Source organism: Pholis gunnellus (genome assembly GCF_910591455.1).
Source record: "Pholis gunnellus genome assembly, chromosome: 3".
NCBI classification, from domain to species: Eukaryota; Metazoa; Chordata; class Actinopteri; order Perciformes; family Pholidae; genus Pholis; species Pholis gunnellus.
The window spans coordinates 8,694,531-8,714,955 of record NC_136529.1 but is presented as its reverse complement, the minus strand read 5'-3'; the positions used below and the strand labels follow the sequence as shown (position 1 = coordinate 8,714,955).

General features: G+C 41.9%; 1 protein-coding gene across 1 annotated transcript; it reads right to left on the bottom strand.

Moving 5' to 3' along the window:
* Positions 1-8,088: 8,088 nt before the first annotated feature.
* Positions 8,089-19,958, bottom strand: apcdd1l (adenomatosis polyposis coli down-regulated 1-like). Its single transcript, XM_079156866.1, has 4 exons — positions 19,872-19,958; positions 11,787-11,967; positions 10,486-11,005; positions 8,089-9,651 (listed from the first exon to the last, which is right to left on the bottom strand). Exons 1-4 carry the CDS (start codon positions 19,930-19,932, stop codon positions 8,890-8,892), a joined length of 1,524 nt encoding a protein of 507 aa, XP_079012992.1. The 5' UTR covers positions 19,933-19,958; the 3' UTR covers positions 8,089-8,889.
* Between the last annotated feature and the right edge of the window lie 467 nt (positions 19,959-20,425).

Genomic DNA, 20,425 nt, shown 5'->3' with positions numbered 1-20,425 from the left:
GGCTGGAGGCAGCAGAGCGGCGTTCGTGTCAGGAAACCCCCCGGCGTGCACCTGGGCCCGGTAGCTCCTCAGCTGTTTGGCTTGGCCGACGCAAAACACAGCTGCGAACTTGATGGTGGAAACTAACCAATATTAATTTACTTTTCTATAATCTGTTGGAAAATAATCCACTTCCAAGCTAAAGCACAGAGGAATTTCTAAATACTGGAAAGATGAAAATTAGAAGAGGTCCTGAGGTTTGCTGCTCGCCTGAAGAACAGGTCAGCCAGGCAGCAACTATACGTTTCTTTGTCTTTTGCCGGGACAACCAGCAGGAGGTCACTGCTCCTGGCCAAGAAATAGTCCGGCACAAATCTTCCTCATAAAACCACAACTTGTTTTAACATTTCTCTTTTCATAAGCATTAAACAATCAAACATATAAAGTGTTAATGAATGAGTTTAAGAGGTTCTGGTAGACAGATTCAATGTAATATTTGATAATGTAATAAGATTTAGCTTTTCTTCTGACCTAACACTCAAATGACCATAGAGCGTTATTATTACATCAAATATGGATAGGTTTGAAATGTCAGATACATAAACAAATTTTGATAAAAAAGGGTTCACGAACAAGAAATATTTGGGGTCAATTAGAACTCAAAAGGGGTCTAACTCATTTTTCTCACATAGTACAAATTACTACAACACTCTAAAAACTGAATACAAAATTTGATATTAATACTCATAATAATAATAATATAGATACAAATATATAGTTTTTAGCCATGTTTTGCAACTGCAGTCTGAGACTAAACGGACATTTCAAGTCATTCTTTGTAACAGACTTCAAAAACTTTCATCAGTTCAAAACCAAGGTTTTTAACAATTTTCGATATTTTTTAGCTAATCTAATAGGCTGTAAAAAAAGCTTGTAGGTGTAGTCCCACATCAAAACACGCACATTTGACATCTCATCAATCATAGCAAAGACAATGCAATGATCAAAGCTAAAGCTGCTTAGACGAGACCCGACACAAGTTCATAATCCCAGCGATACAAGGTATTGATGTCCTAATTGACCTTTCCTTGACTTTAGGCTGAACAGGTGGTTCTTATTATTCATATCTAGCACAAGGAAACCACATCAGACATTGATCCCTGACCCTTGTGCTGGATGTCTTTTATAGGCCACAGATTGTTTCTATCCAGATACTTTGACTGATCTTTAACCACTCGTCCTCACTCCCGCCCTGGTTCAGTGAATCTGGTCTTCAATGAGGTCTGTACAATAAACCTGATGTCTGGCTGCGCTTCAACGCTGGAAAACACATAAAAGATTTAATTATGCATCAGCTTGACACTCTCCTTTTTCTTGATGTTTACTGTGTGCAATAATTACTTTTGGCAACTCGATGAGTATTGTTTTACACTGTAGTTAAAGTACACGGAGAAACGAATCCATCTCCTGCTTCATCAACAGGCTTTACATATTTGGCACGTTTATATATCCCCCTAATTTATTTTCCAATGAAATAAAATACTCTGCACTCTGGCATAGCTGTTTGGCACACCAATAAGTCAAATTTCATGCAAATTTTCTACATACAAGAGGTCCCTGTACGGGTTTTTGGGCCATAACAGTTTGAAAAGGACTTGCAGCTTGCCAGAAAGGTTGGAGGCTGGACAACTGGCAGCCGAGGATGTGCAGTCTGGAAGACTCAGGCCTGTGGCAGATTTCTCCAGCAAAATCCTTTCCAATCATTTGTGTGATCGTAACCTCAGAACAGAAACATGACCTGGTTTTACAAGCCACCAGATCTGACAGATAGCTCTTAGGGGAATGCTTCTGTCCAAATTAGTCCAAAAGGCAACAAATATGTTAAAGAGGTTGTCTCATATTGGATGATGGAAGCTCCTGTTCATCCGTTATGTTTTTATGTGTGGCAAAAGACATTTCTTCTGTGATCGGCTGCAACTGTGGAAAGCAACTAAGTGTATACTTATGTATTTGTTTATATGTAACTTCATACTTCTGAAATATTGTACTTTTCCCTCCACTACATTTATTTGACAGCTATAATAACTAGTGAATTTATTATAATTATTAAACGTTCAAAATAAAATAAAAAACACAGGACAAGATGCATGTATATTGTTAAAAATGAAACTAGTGGTTCTCAACCAAAAAACACTGTCTGTTTATGGGTTGTTAACAGGTCCACAGATTACAGTTTGAGGCCCAAATAGGCAAATTATTACAACAAGAACAAAAAACAAATATTAGAGAAAAGTCAAAAGAATGAATACAAATTGTGTTTATTTTCCCTCTCTCAATAATCATCTCATGAATTCTCAGATATCTCTTGTGACTCTTTAGAAGTAGTGTTGGGAAATATGGCCAAAATTAACAATAGCTATTTGATAAAGGATAATGTCATATCTCAATAACGATGTATATATATCAAAATATAGTATATATGAATTAACCACATGATCAAGCTCATTTTTCTTAACTCCTGTGTGAATTAAATACTTATTACGTAAACGTATTTTCCTAAATTATTAAAGAACTTTTCTGTTTCCGGTGAAATTGGAGAGAAATAAGGAGGAAATATATTTCCAACTAATCACTGACTATGTTTACATGCGTGCACACAAATACAGAAAAAATCTGATTTAACTGAGTTTGATCAGATTTTCTGGTAATTTGAGTAAGTATGCACTTTTTATTATCAACATATCTCAATGATGTCATCATGATACAATTCCATTGAAATGAACATATTGAATTATCTCCACTAGGTTGGCAACCACTGTGTTCAACTATCGGGCAATAAATAACTATAAATAAGTCAAACAAATTTGAGGTACTTGTACTTGAGTAAAAATAGAAGTACAAATTTGAAAAAAAAGACATCTTGGCATTTAATGCCGTATTATAAGCTGATAAAAGCTAATGTTTGGAAGTTAAACAAGTCATAATTCCCTCTCTAATATCAATTTTATATTGCTGTGAAAACATTTTCACTAAATAGTGCTTGAAGGCCTCCGTTAACGTTAGCTGTTAGCTCCTTTTTTATCTGGGCAACTTGAACTGTAAAAGTTAGACAAAAAAGGCTTTTAAGAAGTGGAGGATAGCAGTGGAAATGATGCCATTGGCTTTTATAATAATAATAACAATAATAATAATAATCATCATCCTTATAATAATAATAATCAGTTACAGGCCATTTTTCTACATAACAATTAAAATTGGACGGGGGGATGTGTTCAGTAGTTGGTGTATATGAGCATGAGGTCATGACAGAAAGGAGCCCGTTTCTTGTGTGGCGTGAGATCAAACAGGAAAGTGCAGTCGTTCTGTGGGCAAAGAGCAACGCTTCGTTCATTTGTCTCAGAGCCAAGAGGACACAGTTTTCAATAGAAACTCATTTGTTTCAACTGAGCCCGCCAACTTAAGTCTGATGTTATCTTTTATGGGGCAGCTGCATCTCATATGCTCATAGAAATAATGGGATTTTCTTAACAGAGCCTGAAATTTGAATGAGTGAGAGAGGTTGGAAGTCGTCCCGTACTACTGCAGTGATGTCATCTCCATGATGTGTGTGTGTGTGCATTAACTGCGTTTGCAAGATTTTTATGGGATGGCAGGAGATGGGACCTCTGCTGTATTTTCTAACCAAAAGCAGCACTGTGTCTTTCTTTTACCAGAACATTTGTCAGACTAAACCACCAAATTGTTTGTGGTTTGGAAACTTGGTTTAGCTGAAAGGAAACTCCTTAGGGCTTGTTTTGTTTTCCTTTTTTTTTTACTGTATATAGGAACATTCTTCCTAAAGTCATATGAAGAGGTTGAGTCTTTTATGGTCCCAGTTTGAAGAAGGCTACATAAAGTAGTTTCCTCATTAAATTCGACCAACATAACTTTGGGCATTATTTCTAGTCTGGAGGATTTCAACCGCTTGTTCAAAGAAGGAGTTTGGCCATTTTGTTCATCTATGACACCAGGTGTCCCTTAATTATTGTTTTACTTTTACTTGGTTTCTTTGTGAATAGAAGAATTAGTGATGCAAATAGCACAGTACATTTTTGTCCAAGAGGATTAGTTTGACACTTTGGTTTACTCGTCACAGGGGAAAGTAATATTAATTACAACACTGGATATTTATAATTTGTATCATTCTTAATGGTCTTTTTTTTATTTTACTCTTTAATATATTTTAGCATTTACTGTCCTTTTGTTTTGTATTTGCCTTTGTTTAAATGTGTTACTTTTTTGTAAAGCAGTGTGAGCTTTGAAAATTGCTCTATAAATAAAGCTTATAATTATTATTATTCTTATGCTTGATCAGATATTGCTCAAGTTTCAGTTGTGAAGAAATGTGTGGATTTTATGCGAGAAATGTGAGTACATTTTAGGCTGGAGGCTCCACTTTACCAACAGGTGGTCTGGCTGGTGGCAACACTTCAGAACAAATTTGCAGGGCGACATTTCCTCCTCTTAGGGTCCAAGGAGTTTCATGGTCCTCTCTGTCTAATGAGTACACATGTCACTTTAATCAAACAACAGTTCACGTGTCTGACAAATAAAAAAAAAAAGGTAATTAAACCAAACGCACTAACTTACCAATACACAGTAATATGGACTGCTACCACACTGAGCGCTATGCTAATATCCCATCACAACTATACAAACTACATCGAATGGTTACTCTATTAATAATAAACACAAACGTATTTACCTTCTGCAGTTTACATTGAGTCCTCAACCAGGTGGTCTTCCTCTTTGTTAACTGAAATTATGGACATATTAATTCTCTGCCAAGTCTTAAATCAACTGTTTTCCCACGGCTAAGCATTTGAGCAAAACCAGTTCTTCATTTTTTCCAGGAATGTTCCTCCCAGTCTCACCCTGCTGTGCTAATACTGGCTAATACTAATACAAATTGAATTTATCTTTATTGGCATGACACATCAGAAACCATGCGAATAACTTATGAAACCATCTCAACCAAGCTGGCCCACCTGGTAAATCCAGCAAGACCAGCTAAAGTTTGAAGCTGATTCAAGCTGGACTTTTAAGTATGGTGATAAATACAGAGCAACAGCTAGAAGATGCTTAGCTTTGTTTAGTATGAGCGTATTCCCAAAATGTCACTATTATGTTACTATTTCACTGCAGCCTGTTCAGAGATCTACATTTTAGGTAGTGACTGTAATCTGATGGAAACACAAACAAACCCATCGAGAAGTCAAGCATGCTTGCTTTTTACTTCACAATTTGTATAAATGAGCAAAATTTAGTTTTCAACATATGCCTATTTTTTGTTCAAATGGATGCATTCTACAAGCCACCAGGCCTGATTGCTAACAGGTTGACTCTGCACTTCTCCCTGCCTTGACAGTCTCCCTACTTCTGGCGCGCTACAGAAACCGCAAAACAGACTCTTGAGTAACTGTGCAGCCTGCAGCCCTAATCTTTAGTCCTCATCGCCACCCAGCACACAACAACCTGGGTGGATCCGTGCGGTTGCTGCTGGATTCACTGGTTCTCCATTTAATGACAGGTTCTGCACAACATTGTACAGATAAATGCCACTCTTCCACACTCAGTTATTCTTTGTCTCAGCCTGTGTTCATTTTGTGTTGGCTTGAGGAGGTTACAGATCTATATTCTCCATCCAAGCCTGAAGAATGACCTCATGGGGCTAACAGCTGCCATCACCATTCTCACAGGAGTTAATAGGAACAGTATGTAGCCTCTGGAAAGGACTACTCCTCCCCCCCCCCCCCCCCCCCCCCCTTTCTTTCTCTTTCTGTCCTCACTATTTGAATGTTGGAGACCCAACTAACATAATTTGGCCTTCATTATTCCTTTGTGTATTTTATTTATTTACTCATTTTAAAGCTGCAGCACATGCCTTCAATGCTCAATTCTGCAATTTTACTTGCAGCCCCTGAGATGGTTTAAAATCTTTCACCAAATATAATCAATATTTATATATTTATATCACACATATAATTATTTGTTTAGTTTCAATCTCACAGCTCTCATAGCTCTGTTTATAGCACAACATGCTATAAAAAAACGACGATGCTTGCCCAGCACCAAATGGCATATAGACAGGCGGGTTCTGAAAAGTGACGGCAATGCAGAAGTGCCTTGCATTCTTTCAACTGGCCATCAGGGGGCAACTTGGTTGCAAAAAGAACTCAGATTGTAAAAAAAATGAACCTAATTCTCACTTCATCTTTTACCTCAGTAAACATTGTAAACATGAGTTTATGGTCTCAATCGCTAGTTTCAAGTCTTAAAAGCAGTGAATGCTTTAGGGCGTGGCTACCTTGGGATTGACAGGTCGCTACCAGAACACATGACATCTCTACCACCGCGTTGCTCCTCCATAGTCCAAATGTGGTCACTTCCTTTCCCTGGTTGCATGAAATCAAGATTGCGAAAGACAAAATCCAAGATGGCGATGGCCAAATTGAGGAACTCAAGGCTTCAAAACCGCAGTCCACAAACCAATGGTGATGTCACGATGACTACGTCCACTTCTTATATATAGTCTATGCATATTATCAAAGTTAGCAACTAGCTTATGAACACTGTGGAGCATTTAGCAGCTAAAGAGACAAATATTAAGTGGAGACAAAAAACTGAAATAAAAATTAATGAATATTGGACCTGGCAACACGACTCCAAATGAATAGTAATATTTCTCCGTGTCTGCTGGATGTGTTAATAAGCAACTGTTTGCTAATAATCAGTACAGTGAGGGTGCGGTTGGATAAGATTGAGTTGACAGTTACCAAATACCCCATCAGATTTTGAGCTGTCTCCACGCCGACATCAAATCAGAGGAGAAAAAATGTAATACAGAAATCAATCATGCCAATAACCTAAACTCTTTGATAGATAATCGCGTTTTCATGTAGGATCCCAATTGGGATTCCCAACTGGAGGAAACTGATTGAGATTCTTCAGGGCCTTTAAAACATTTAAAACAAGAAACACTGTGAGGATTCGTTTGTATTCCAACTGGTTAAAATCTACAGATTATTTGCATGTAAATTCTAAATATTTGAATATATCCTGCTGATTTTGGGTGATTGTCTAAATTGAGTCGAACTGCCTGCCGTAATAAAAAACAAAAAAAGCCGGTGTCCACCGTATTTTACATTTCTCTCCATGGAGCACGACGCTTCACTTGCTTCAGTCATAACACTGGAAATCTGGAGCTATATTCCTGTTGTCTCGAATTCTATTTAGTTGGCTGAATGCTGTTCACTCTCGTGAAACACAGAGCATCCAATCTGATATCCGTCTGTGTGTTTTCAGCAGTTGGACCTGCACTGGAATGCCTTGTGTAATGTGTGAACCATATGACAGTTATTTATCAAACGGCAGTACGCTCACACACACACACACACATACACACACACGCACACAATCTGGGCTTTGAATCAGACCACAGTGCTACAGTCCCAATGTTCTGTTTGGTTGCTGAAGTAAAACAGCAGCTTTGTGACACATGAAACTTTCACTTTTACTTGTGCAGGTTGGTCGGCCGACTTTGGTCCAGGCTGAAATATCTCAGCAGCTTTTGGACGGCTCCATGAAAATCCATGAAACGTTGTGCAGATATTCATGGTTCCCAGAGGATGAATTATGTCCCCTGACTTTCATTACCACAACCATGAAGTTGACTGTTTGTGGTTTTGACTGACATATCTCAAGTGCTATTTAATGGATTTCCATAAAATTTGGTTCAGACTTTCACATCCCTCTCAGGATGAATTATAACAACTTTGGTCATTCCTTAATATTTCATCCAGGCCCATCATCATTTTTCCACATCTTTGGTTTCTGACTAAATAGCTGCAAAAGTCAGTTTAACCATGCTTTGTTTGCTCATTAGCAAATGTTAGAATGCTGACACTCCAAACTAAATGGATGAGCATGCTAAGGATTACACCTGCTGACCGTCAGCTTGTTAGCATTGTCATTATGAGCATGTTAGCATGCTGATGTTAGCGTACAGCCTTAGATAGCCGTTAGCATGACTGTGGACTCTTGTTTTTAAGACTAATTGAACACAAGACGTTATGAAAAGCCATTTTAATACACATAGAACATAATCACTTCTTAAATGGCAAAACTAACTAAAGTATTGGACCAAAATCTTTCTCTTATCAAAAAGTACAGTATAAATGGTTAAAATAAATATTAATTTGACTGTTTAGATCAACTGCTGGTAGAAAAGCAGACTAATACACAAGCTTTTACAGAGGATAGAAATAAAGCAACAATTCACACCACACAGGCATTGGACCAATGAGGATGGCAGCTATTAGAGTGCTGATTACACAGTTTCCACTTCCCAGCTTTTCTCTCCAGCATGTTGAGAAAACAATGTTCTGTTCAAAGTGCATTAGTTATACCGCATCTGGGATGAAAATTAGCTCTGGTGTGAAGTCCGCTGGAAAGTTTATGGCTTTCAGTTTGGTGTGGAAATAACCGATCAACATTTCAACACTGTGATCTTGCTTTGAAGTAACCGTGTGACAAGAAAGGAATCTGCTCATCATACAAAAAGAAGACGTGTAAAAGAATATATCCTTACATACTGAAATTATGACATTTGTATATATTGGTGGTTTATATACAGATTAGTTTTAGGTAGAAATGCAGCTGTAGTTTAGAGTCATTAAAGTGAACCTACAGGCAGAATCTGAAAGCCAGACATCAAAAATGATTCAGCTCTCCTGAGTGTCTCATGATTTTTCTTGACCGTCACACATGTTGGTCATCATCACATGGAGCAAGAGTGAAAGAAATCTGCCAGAAAATATTGTCCATCAACGACTTCAGCTGTGAAACAGAATTGATTCGTGAACAGTGTCCCTAAACACAGATCCAGCTGCACAGCACAGATCCCAGCACCAGTGACACCAGCTGTGCCAGTCTCTCTGTGCCACTCACTGCTAACTGCACTTGCTTGCTGTTAAAATAGTGATGTGAAGGCTGTGTGTTCCCCCGATTGCAAAGCCCCATGGGAGCCTGAAAGGAAGTGGGCCTCCTCTGAGGTCGGTCTGGACTGGACCCGTCAGTCGGCCTCTCTCCGATGAACAGCAGCGGGTGTTTCCTGTGATCCAGCTCCGTCTTGAAGAGCTCGTACTCCTTATGTGGCAGCTTGATGCCCAGCAGGGTGCACCCATCTGTAGGGGTCAAGTCTTGCTCCACACCGACCTCCCAACCTCCTGCCCGACCACACTTTCCGGGCCTCGTCCCGTTCAGTAACTTTGCTGTGGGCTCCTCTAGAGCTGTGACTCTCACCTGGGTGACTTTGTAGACAAACTCAGTGGCTCCTGAGACCTTGGCGGAGGGGTTTCCCCGAGCGTAGTGGCCCGAGGCTCTCAGGGTGAAGGTGGGCTGAGAGCAGGCAGGGTCCGAGTAGTGTCGGTAGACACCTTGCCATGCGTGCTGGTCAGGATCGAAGGTGAAGTCTCGGGTGAGGAAGAGGATGTTGGGACGGGTTTCGCAGCGGTGGCTGACCCAGTGGCCGGTCAGAGACAAAGGAGGTGCCAGGCTGCGGGGCAACACCGGGGGGCGCTGCTCTGAGGAGCGGTACACCAGGGCGCACACAGGGCAAGGGTGTATGTGATGCTGCAAAGAGACAAGGAGAGGCGAGACCAGTTCATTTAGAGCTGCATCTAGTCAACCAGTCACTTATAAAATGTCAGAAAATCTTTTGTGATCAAAATAAATCTGAAATGTAAAAGACAAGAGAATGTTTGTTTATTCAGGAAATAGTCTAAAACCCCAACATGTTTTTATTTACAGCAGATAAAATTGGTCACGAAATCAATTAACCTGTAGAAAATGTGCCAGCAACAGTTTTGATAATCGATGAATTGTTAATGTTAGTTTTGAGCAAAATCTTCAAATATGTGATGGTTTCAGCTTTTCATTTTGAGGGGTTGCTGCTTCTATTTGCCTTCATGATTCACTAAACTGAATGCTTTGGAATTTGAACTGTTGGGCAGTCAAAACGTAATGTCACCTTGGGCTCTGAGACATTTTTCACTTTGTTCTCACATTCTTATAAATAATGATTAACCAATTAACCAAGAAAACAATTGTGACGTTAATTGATAAAGAAATTAAGTAGTTGCAGACCTAAATAATAAACAAAGACAGAAAACGCAGCAAATCTTCACGTTTTAGGTGCTGGAACCAGTAACTATTTATATATTGTCACATTTTTTACTTATTAATGGCTTAATGGTCTTATTGCAAGGATTAAATATTTTCCAAACTCCGTGAAACAACATTTGAAGTTGTGCTCGAGACAGTTAAAGTGCTCTTGGGCAAGGCACTGAAACCCTATCTGCTTTACTGTTGACACTGTTGATTACAAGATGTTAGCAGCACCTCAGCTTGCCCTCACAATTAATCTTCCACACAACTTCTGTTGAATAAAAACACAGGATGTCTCACCATGGCGTTCTGTAGTGGCTGTTGGTACCCTGTAGGTCTGTACTGACTCCTCTGTGTCCAGTCAGTGTGAATGTCCCCCAAGAGCAGCTCCTGGACCTTCCCTCCATGGCTGTGGTGCTGCGTCTCCACTCGTATCAGTCCCATCTCCATCATGGAGAAGCCCAGCGCTTCCAGACATCCCCTCCCTGCCCGGGTGTTGTACAGCTCATATGGCTTCCCTTGCAACACTCGCCCCAGGGTCATACCCACGCAGGTCGGAGGCAGCATGGAGGCCAGTCTTTGCTTGGCTGCCAGGCTGTGGACCACGATGGCCACCTTGCTGAGGTGGTGTTCAGCTTCGATGGCCCCGCGGGTGATCCAGGAAGCCTGGCGCAGACGAAGCTTGCCCCTGATCGTCAGGGAGTAGGCCGGGTCCTCGCAGCCACTGTCTGTGTAGTAGTGCTGCAGGGCCTGGAAGTGACGGCTGGGGTGGAAGGTGTAGGAGCGGGTGATGAACTCTGGACCGGGCCGAACTTCACACCTGAACGCAGAGGAATGAAATAAATGAATAGATTTCAGACAGAAGTGAGCAGAGATTAGTTTCCTGTCTTTAGAGAGAGTCTCAAGTCAAGTTACAAGTCTTCGTAAGCAGAAATCCATCCATCCATCCATCCATCCATCCATCCATCCATCCATCCGTCCGTCCATCCATTATCTGAAACCGCTTATCCTATTCAGGGTCACGGGGAGCTAAAGCTGATCCCAGTTGACATTGGGTGAAGGCGGGTGTGAGCACACATATTTACATTTTACTTTTATAGCTGTTAATCTAATCAGCTGAGCTGAAGGTTTACAGCAGGTCTTTAGAGACTAAAACTGTTCCTTGCTGCTAATGAGAAAGAACACTGAAGCTGTGAGAGTGAACCAAAAAAGTAAAGTTGTGGACCAGTAAAGCTCCTAGCTCAGCTTCATAGAGGTGATTCTGGGTTTGTCACTACGAGCGACTCCTTTCAGACACAAGTATGTGATCCGCTATTGATAGAAGTTTGTTATTATAGCTGTTTTAAATATTCAATGTGTATGTTTTTTGTTTTTTTTATTGTGCTTCCGACATTGAACCAGGTCCTGCAAACCAGTCTCAAGTCTGCATTTCTGTGATTCAAGTCTGACTGAAGGCCACATCTACAAATACAAATCTGGTGATATCTGTTTCAAATCAAATTCTGGAAGACAATGACTTGTTTTAAAAAAAATACAGATACCATTAATCTACAAATCTCTGTTAACCCTTGCTTGGGCACTTCATGGCTACAACAACTCACCTTGTTGACACCCATGTGCCGTCCAGTCTTGGGGGGATGTCTGCTGTGATCCTCACTCGGTCCTGTAGGTGGTGGTACTGACAGTCCTGCTCCCACAGGCTGTCACTGAGGTTGGAGGAGGAAGTGAAGGAGGCTGTGGGCACCTCCCATAGTTTACTCCCTGTCCCAGCCACAAACACAGCTACAGAGGACAGGAAAGTCAGAAAACAGTGAGTAAACAGTATCCAATCAGATAAACACAGAGGCGCCATTACACTTCATTTAGATTTCCAGGCGGATTTAGGGTGGATGGAGGAAACGCGGGAACACCAGAATGATTCAGTTCAGAGATTATTAACGGCCGCCTTAATCAGAAAATGAAGGAAACAGATAATAGCCATGAGGGAATATCCACATCTTCTCCGTGTTACATCTAAACACATTTCTGGTTGACTGCAAGCTGTTCCAGGGCTGTAATTTTGGTACATTTTCCATGTAATGAGGGGTGAGGGGGTGCTATAGAAACCATACATAGCTGTGAATCTGGACGTTGGCCACGGTGCAGACAGTTTAGGCTTGTCACTCCAATCAGCCTGCAGCTGCAACACACAGACCTTGTTTTTTGGGGTTTGCTTGGAGGCAGTAGGTGTGTGTGTGTGTGCGTGTGTGTGTGTGTGTGTGTGTGTGTGTGTGTGTGTGTGTGTGTGCAGGAGTAGAATGCTCTTTGTATTTGTGTATTTCTATCATCGAGATAAACAAAACTGTGGGTCTCTGACAGCAGCAGGCCGGCCGAGCCAAACACATCTGTTGATAATATGAATAAAAAAACACTTATTATGATGAATGTTCTCACTTTAGCTTTCCTATACACTGACAGTTAAGTTAATCCAAATGAAAGCATTATTCACTCTATATAACATTTATTGATCTGACACGAGCACATCTGTGTTCAGTCTGCCTGTCGTTGGTCATCATAACTGCACTCACGGCTTTTGTTGTTGCACAGTGATGTGTGTGATGTCGACGCGGCAAGGCTGCGATCTGGTTTCAGTTGAGACAAAGAGGATTTTCTGATTGCACCCTCATGGCTGCAACGCGAGGAAACCCACTGGGGTTCGTCTGTGCAATGTGTGTGAAATTATGGCTTCAGTTTCATCCTCCCAAAACAAATGTCAAAAAGCGAAGGGGGATGAGTTCTCGCAGACGCCGCCATCTCCTGTTTTCTGTCTGACCTCTTGTTTTTTCCTCACACTCCTCCACTCTTATTCTTCAGGGTGATTTCTTGATTCTACATGTGCACTTTTTGTACAGATTAAACTAATTACGTATAACAGTTAAATAGTGAGCTTCAGAGGTGCTGCTTAGCGGATTTGTTACCTTTGGACAGAGCCAGGCGAGCTTTCTCCCTCTGTTTCCATTCTTTATGCTTAGATAAGCTAACAAGCTGCTGACTAAAGCCTTATATTTAGCAGACATACATGAGAGTGGTATCAATCTTCTCATCTAACTCCTTGCCATAAGAGTATTTGTGAAAGTCAGCATATCCAGCTTGCTTTTTCCTCTATTTCCCATTTTTCTTCTCTCTTGTTCCCTCTTACACCCCGCTATCCTCATAGCTCTGGCATTCTTCCTCTCACTTTCTCAACTTTCCTCAAAATCATCTGTGGCAGACAGTTTTATGGGTGTAAGCTCACTCTACTTCTCTCCAGTTTGACTTTAGATGCACTTGGGGAGAACATCACCTGTCGAGCCTCCAGTTGAGCTAGGAGTTAGATGTTGTGCCACGGATCATTTTGTTCTCTCATGACTGAGCGGATGAATGAAAATGGGGAATTTGAATGGAAAGTGTCAGACGTTCTTATTTTTTTTTTGTTTCTGTAAAAGGCTCCAAAATGGTGACGGACTGATCAGCGTTTATAAACCTTGTTAGTGTCAGAGGGAGGATATTTTTTTGTTCCCCTCACTCCTGGAATGCTTCCCATATGCTGACCACAACCACAGACATGTGTGCAGCACAGCCATTTCCCTGCCTTCCACCTGACACACACACACACGCACACACGCGCACACACACACACACGGACACAGACACACACTCATATGTAGAATTTGGATATAACTACAAAGGCACAGACCACAAAACCAGATTTAAGCTCAAGGCACATTTCTCCTCCTGTCAAATTTGCTGATATGATTAATACTTCTTATTCCTGTCACAGGCACTGAAACATGTTTGCAATTTTCCCCATGCGCTGATGTGTTTGTTTATGCTCCATGTCACTGCAGCTGGCGAGGGAACCCGGTCAGTCGGACCCAGCTGCGCTCCCACGGGAGAGCTCGGAGCAGAAATACTCATCAGGATTAATTAATTTCCACTGCTCCTTGCAAGTCATCCAATCGGTCTGTTTCGTGTTATCCACTCTTCGTAGCTGCATGCAACATGTCGCCAAAGTGATTGCTCACATACAGGGCAATGAATGGACAGAGAGGCATTTGGGTTGCTGTATTTGAGTTTCTGTTTTTGGCCAAAACATTTCTATAGTGTTTCTTGAGGTCACTTGTCATTCAGCCCCTTTCCCTTTTCTTGGATCTTCTTCCAGTTGGACATATGGTTGCATTTACTAAAGGAGGACTCACAAAAGCAGAGCTTAATAAAACAAAATTGCTCATCGTGGGTTTTTCTCTACAAAAGAGTCTATTCCAACCACAAGTGAGGCGATGTTGTAATACATATGATAATATCCAACCCCCAACTCGCTTTGGAGGAGATGGGGGACTGTTTTAGTTGATTCACTACACGGGCAGTCAGATATTGTTAGTTTTACCCGAACGGCTCCCACTGATTTATTGTTCTCGAGGGCCCATAAAACCTCCCTATTGATGCAGTCTGCACCTCCCTGTCACAATATAGTGCATCTTTCAGAGACAGATTTGATGTGTTTTTACCAATAAAACTTACTGTAAAACTGATTTAACCGAATAGTTACATTTTGGATTATACGCTCAGATGGCAGTTAAGCACGCCAAGTTAAAACCAAGCATAATAGTACAACAGTACTGCTTAAAACAAACCGGCAAATGAGTTTACATATGTCAAATGTAGGTGTGCTTTGAAAAAAATATTGTTTGTTATAATTGTGGCGTCAAATATGAAATGTCATTACACAGTAATCCAACTAATCAGGGACTTCTGTGAGGTTTTTGATGAAACCGACGTAAACAAAACATAACACAGACAAAAAAACTGATTAAGTGCAATCCCAAACTTTGACTCAAATTAACTCTGACTCAGGTTTTACTTAAAGTCAAACCATTTCACTAACCTCCATGAATTCATAGGGGTCAAAGGTCAATATGTGTGTTTAGTTCACTAAAGAATTACAGTCAATAATTAGCACAGGCTCGTCCCACATTAAAAGATCATCTTAAAACAATGCTCACATGAACATTGTGCAAAACATGTGTTCATCTGAAGCTAATGAGGCTTCAGAATTATAAGTTATTCAAATCAAAATTGAAGAGGAAACTGTTTGGGAGACTCACTTGACTTAATTAACTCGGACTGAAGCCTTAAATTAGCTTCACACTAACGTTGGGATACATTTCTGCACAGAACGAGGACTGTGGATTTAGTTCCCCATCACTTACACTGGGAGCTCATTAGAAAGGGATCTCTTAATGGTCAGTATTAACGCAAGAAAAAGGCTGTTTAACTGCTCACATGGCCCCAGCCTGTTGTTTTATATGTGAACCTATCCTCTCAGGAGAACGAGGCACAACCTTTGATGCGCACATGCCACTTGGGTTGCCATACCTACTCACAAAGAGAGGTGACAGCCAGTTGTGATGGATCATTTTGCTGAGCCAGGGCTTTTAACATGTTGACTGACAGCGAGATAGATCAATCTGTTTGTGTGCAAGCCTTATTCAAACAGTTTGCGGGAAGTTTTAAAGCCACATTTTATCTCCGTCTTTTGAATTACATAGAAAGGCAGAGACAACCCCCCCCCCCCCCCCCCCCCATTTGTCTTTACGCAATATCACGACTCTCCCACAAGGGGTCAGCGCAGCGGCCTGTGACCTGCGTGTGGTCCAGACAGTCTGTCATCACCACCAACATTGCCTCCGCAACTGGCCCTCGATTGATGAGCGGCCAAAGTAATCTATCTGTCTTTGAGCTCCCATATTCATCCTGTTTCCACAGACACACAAACACACACACAGTACATGCATGCATGTTGACAAAAACACACTGCACACATTGATTTACAGTACACTGCAGAAGGGATACCATTTATAAAGGACCTCCATGCTGCACTCTGTTTGTTTGTTTGCATTTGTGATTACGGTTTGGCAGCCTTCGCGCTCCTCATCTCTCATGTCTCATCCACAGCGCCAAAGTCAAAATACAGTTTTATGTACTTCTTTATTTGGAGTTGTCCTGGAAAAACAAGAACCAGATCCCAGCCCTTTTGATTCAGGGTTCATGGCAGGGATCAAGTGCTTGAAGTTCAAGTCAAACCTGTGCCTCGTTCATTAGAGAGAGAGAGAGAGAGAGAGAGAGAGAGAGAGAGAGAGAGAGAGAGAGAGAGAGAGAGAGAGAGAGACACCTTTGTCTGCTTCATAGTTGCTTCTATTGAGGCTTTCAATGAAGAAGCAATCAACCTGCCAAAGTGGAGGCAGTAAAGGTGAAAGAAAAAGGTTGTTGGTGCACTGAAAGGATGGCACAACAGGGCCAATTACTCCATGTTCCAGTAGTTTATGAGTTTCCTACTTTTTACTACATCCTTACCTCATTTCTTACAGTGTGGTTACCCCCAGTGTGTCTTGTAAAACCACTTTCTCATCTCTCTTTGCCTCAGTGCTGCAGGACAAAACCCTCCAAACTGTCCCTGAACTGCCCGTTGCCCTCCTGGCCCACCTCCCCCTCCGCTGATTACAGTTACCCTCCCCTGATGAAAAAGCCATGATGTTTACGGCTCATTTCTCCTGGATGGATTTCAGATTCCACCCTTCTCTTTTTTTTCTCGTCTTTGTCTGGATTTTTTTTTCCTCTGTATGTCTGTCAGTAGTTGATGAGGTGCATGAAGTTGGTCAGGAGGATGAGGGGGTTAGAGGAGGGGTGGGGGTGGGGGGGGTGAGGCTTCTTCATGAGCTGGGATGACAAGATTGGTGAGGTGCATGTGTGTGTATTTTCTGTGTGTGGTGCTACAGTAGCTGAGAGATCCTGCTTATTCCACATATTTACGTGACTGCTGCACATTATTCACTGTTCCCAGCTGCTTTTTCAGTCGCTGATCTGTCCTCCAGATCTTGGAGGACAGATCTTAGTGTTATAAGACGGTGATTCCTAACTTTCTTTTGGCTTGTGACCCGTTACAAAGGCTGTCTGCAGCACCTCGTCACAAGTTGCGTATGTTGTTGCATTTGTTGTCACCTGGACAAAGAAACATTACTTTTCACTTTTGCTGCTAAACCAGCTCCGTCAAAGGTGCCTTTGGACAGCTCCACATGTCACATATTTTATATTTAACATTTATAGAAAGACGTATACAAACCAACTGATCAGAATACAACAGGAAGTGATGCAGGATACATTGACCGGTGAAACATTTACCGAGCAACATTTTTGTAAATTAAGTTTAGGTGGAAAAATCACATGCACACACATCCAAACCAAAACAAAGGAGAGAAAATGAAAAAGTAATGTTTGGGACTTTGTTAAAGAAGAAAACCAGCATTGCTGCATTTGATGATCGATTGATATGATGACAGCAAACATGTCAACCCATTAATTGTGAAAACGTGTTACTAGGATACGTAACTGTTATGTAATTGTAACATTTAAAATTGTAATCCTGTCAGGGACTGCAGACGGCAAACAGAAACCAGGTTTCTTTCTGCCTCCCTCCCCTCCTCCCTCCCCTCCTTCCTTGTCGCCAAAAGTCAGGCGAAGGTCAGGTTGATTTAGAAGTCTTTCAAAGAACACAAGGTCTGTTGTGTTATTCTAACCCTGAGTCCCCCTTTCTATTTTTTCGGGCTTGAACCCCAGCATCTCATAGCGGTCTCCCGGACCAGGAGTCTCCCTCTGTTCCCGGGGCAGCCTGCTCATGGACGGCCACTGTTGTCTTTTCATCACTGTGTAAGCTGGTTAATCTAGCGGCCTCGTTTATTTAGAGAAGGGATCTACAGGGGTTTGCCCAGCGGACGCTGCTGCCAGTTCCACTGTGGTTAGCGAACTCTGGCTCCTGTTTGCAAAGCAGCAACGCACACATCGTCCTGCTGCACCTCACACCTTCACCTTGAGTCAAACAGCTGCCACATAAAGCCAACACACCCACCATTTTCTCAGCTTTTCATGTGCTATTAGACAGAGAGGATTCCTGATTATAATAGCTCTTGACATGCATTGCGTGTGTCTCGTCTTGGTGGACAGCTGAGGCAGTCAAGATGGAGATAGCACACAATGAGAAGTTGACGGTCCATTGATGTCTTTGAGCTGACGTTCCATCGGTTTCACCTTAAGCTTGGTTAGGAGACGTTCTGGGAGATCTGGTCAGTGGCTGTTTCAAATACTTGGAGAGTCTCCAGCTGGAACGGGACAGTAACATGAACACTGCATCCAAGGTTTTTTGGGGTAAAACAAAGTGGGTTGCGATAGTGGGATCACAACGTGTTCCCATCCAGTCCAGTTCAGCTGATATCTTCACCGTCCCATGACAGGAAATTATTTTGTCCAAGAATCCACCAGACCTCATCCAAACATTCACTGTGGTCTCTTCCATGTGGCCACTTTTATCATTCTTACTTCATCAAGCGGGGCAAAACTTGGAGAACTGATAGCTTTAAGATAAAAGTTTGGGTTTAAAGTAAATAAAACAAGCAGTACGCTGGCTCGGGAAGCTTCTCCCCTCAGAGAAATTACATCACACCTGTCAAAAATTCATCTGAATTAATAACAGTTCCACTTTTCACGCTCCTTAAATTAACTCCTTATTAATTCTCTGCTCTGTTTGGGGTGAAGAACTGCTCCGCTCTTTCTGACATCTGGTCAGGGCCAGCAGCTCAACCTCGCCTGTCTCCGCTATAGACTTGAGCGGTGAAAAAGAAAACAATCCACAGAGACCAGTCTACCACTGAAGCAGCTAGGGATGGATGGAGGGGGGTTTCTGGGTGATAACTGGGCAGATGCCTCCTGCTGTCTGCTCATCACCTTAACCAGCCCTGATGGCCAAAATGCTGCTATTGCGTGATCGAGGCTGCGGCGGCTGGACAATCAGCTCTGCACAGCAGCCTGGGGTGAAGTCAGTAATGGCTGTGTCCTGTTATTCTAACCATTAACATAATGGCAACATTAGTTCCAGGGCCACGCTTCCCTGCTCCGAGGGAGCCATTGTTTGAAGGCACCAGCCAGAGCTCTTCTTTAAAGACTCCTCCGACGGCCACAGATCCGACTGTCGCTTTGAAGACCCGCAGAGGAGGAGAGAGGGAACACAGACCGGCTATTCATAAGTCTAACGTGAGCATAGGTCGTGTTTTTATTTTTCAAAGTGCTGATCCACATGTTGAACTCTGCAAATCATTTGAAATGTGACAAATTACATAATAACTTCCTTGTAATTAGGAGTTTGTCTGTTATAATCTCTTCCCCTTTCTTTGTCTCGGTGTCCTGCCATGTGTTCTTTAAACTAAATCCGCAAGAGTTCAGCTGATTTCTCACATGAGAGAGCGTTTATCTTGGTTTTTTTCTTTTCATACTGGAGAAGCTTTGGATTACAGGCGGAAATCTGCTGCAATGTTTTAAGATCTTAGTTAGTTAGAGTTAGTCCCATACTTAGGGATACAAACTTTTTGGGATTCAGAGACCACATGATTACTAAACACCAGCATCAGTTTAAGCTTCTTTAAAAAATATCTTATATATATTTTTTAAATCTAGATTTTGGCACAAATTCTACACAAATTCATTGGACGGAAATCTGTTCAATGATGGCCGTAAGTTAAGTATAACTATATATTGAAAAAGCAGTTTAAACAGCTGAAAGACAAACACACACACACACACACACACACACACATCATCCTGCAGACAGTGCCTGAACTCACCTTGCCACAGCCAAAGCATCCAGACTCCCTTCAACAGGTGACTGAGACGTCCATTCGACATGTTTCCTGCTTCCACACACACTCCTCGGCTCAGTAAACAAACTTTGATTGTTGGGAAATCCAGGCTCCTGTCAACAAGAGACGATCATGTAGGATATCACCATGACACGAGCACATATAAGAAGACTCCAGTAATCCCTCAGATGAAACTCTGGTCTCCTGTTCAGCCAGCTGGGAGTTTCTTTTTCTTTTCCTTCTTCTTGTTCTTCTACCTCCACTTCTTGGCTACCATGGTTTGATATAAAAGTCCAGTTGGAACCGCACGCTTCATGCAACTTCTCCACACGGCTGCTTTCCTCAAGTGGGGAGAGAGGGAGAGTAAATGCTCTCTCTCTCTCTCTCTCTCTCTCTCTCTCTCTATCTGTCTCTCTCTCTCTCTGTGTCTCTCTCTCCACTCCCCCTCTCTCTCTCTCTCTCAATCACACACCGTTGCCTCACTACTGTGCAGCTCTGTGGATCTGTTCCACTCGAGTGTGTGCGTGTATGTGGGCAGG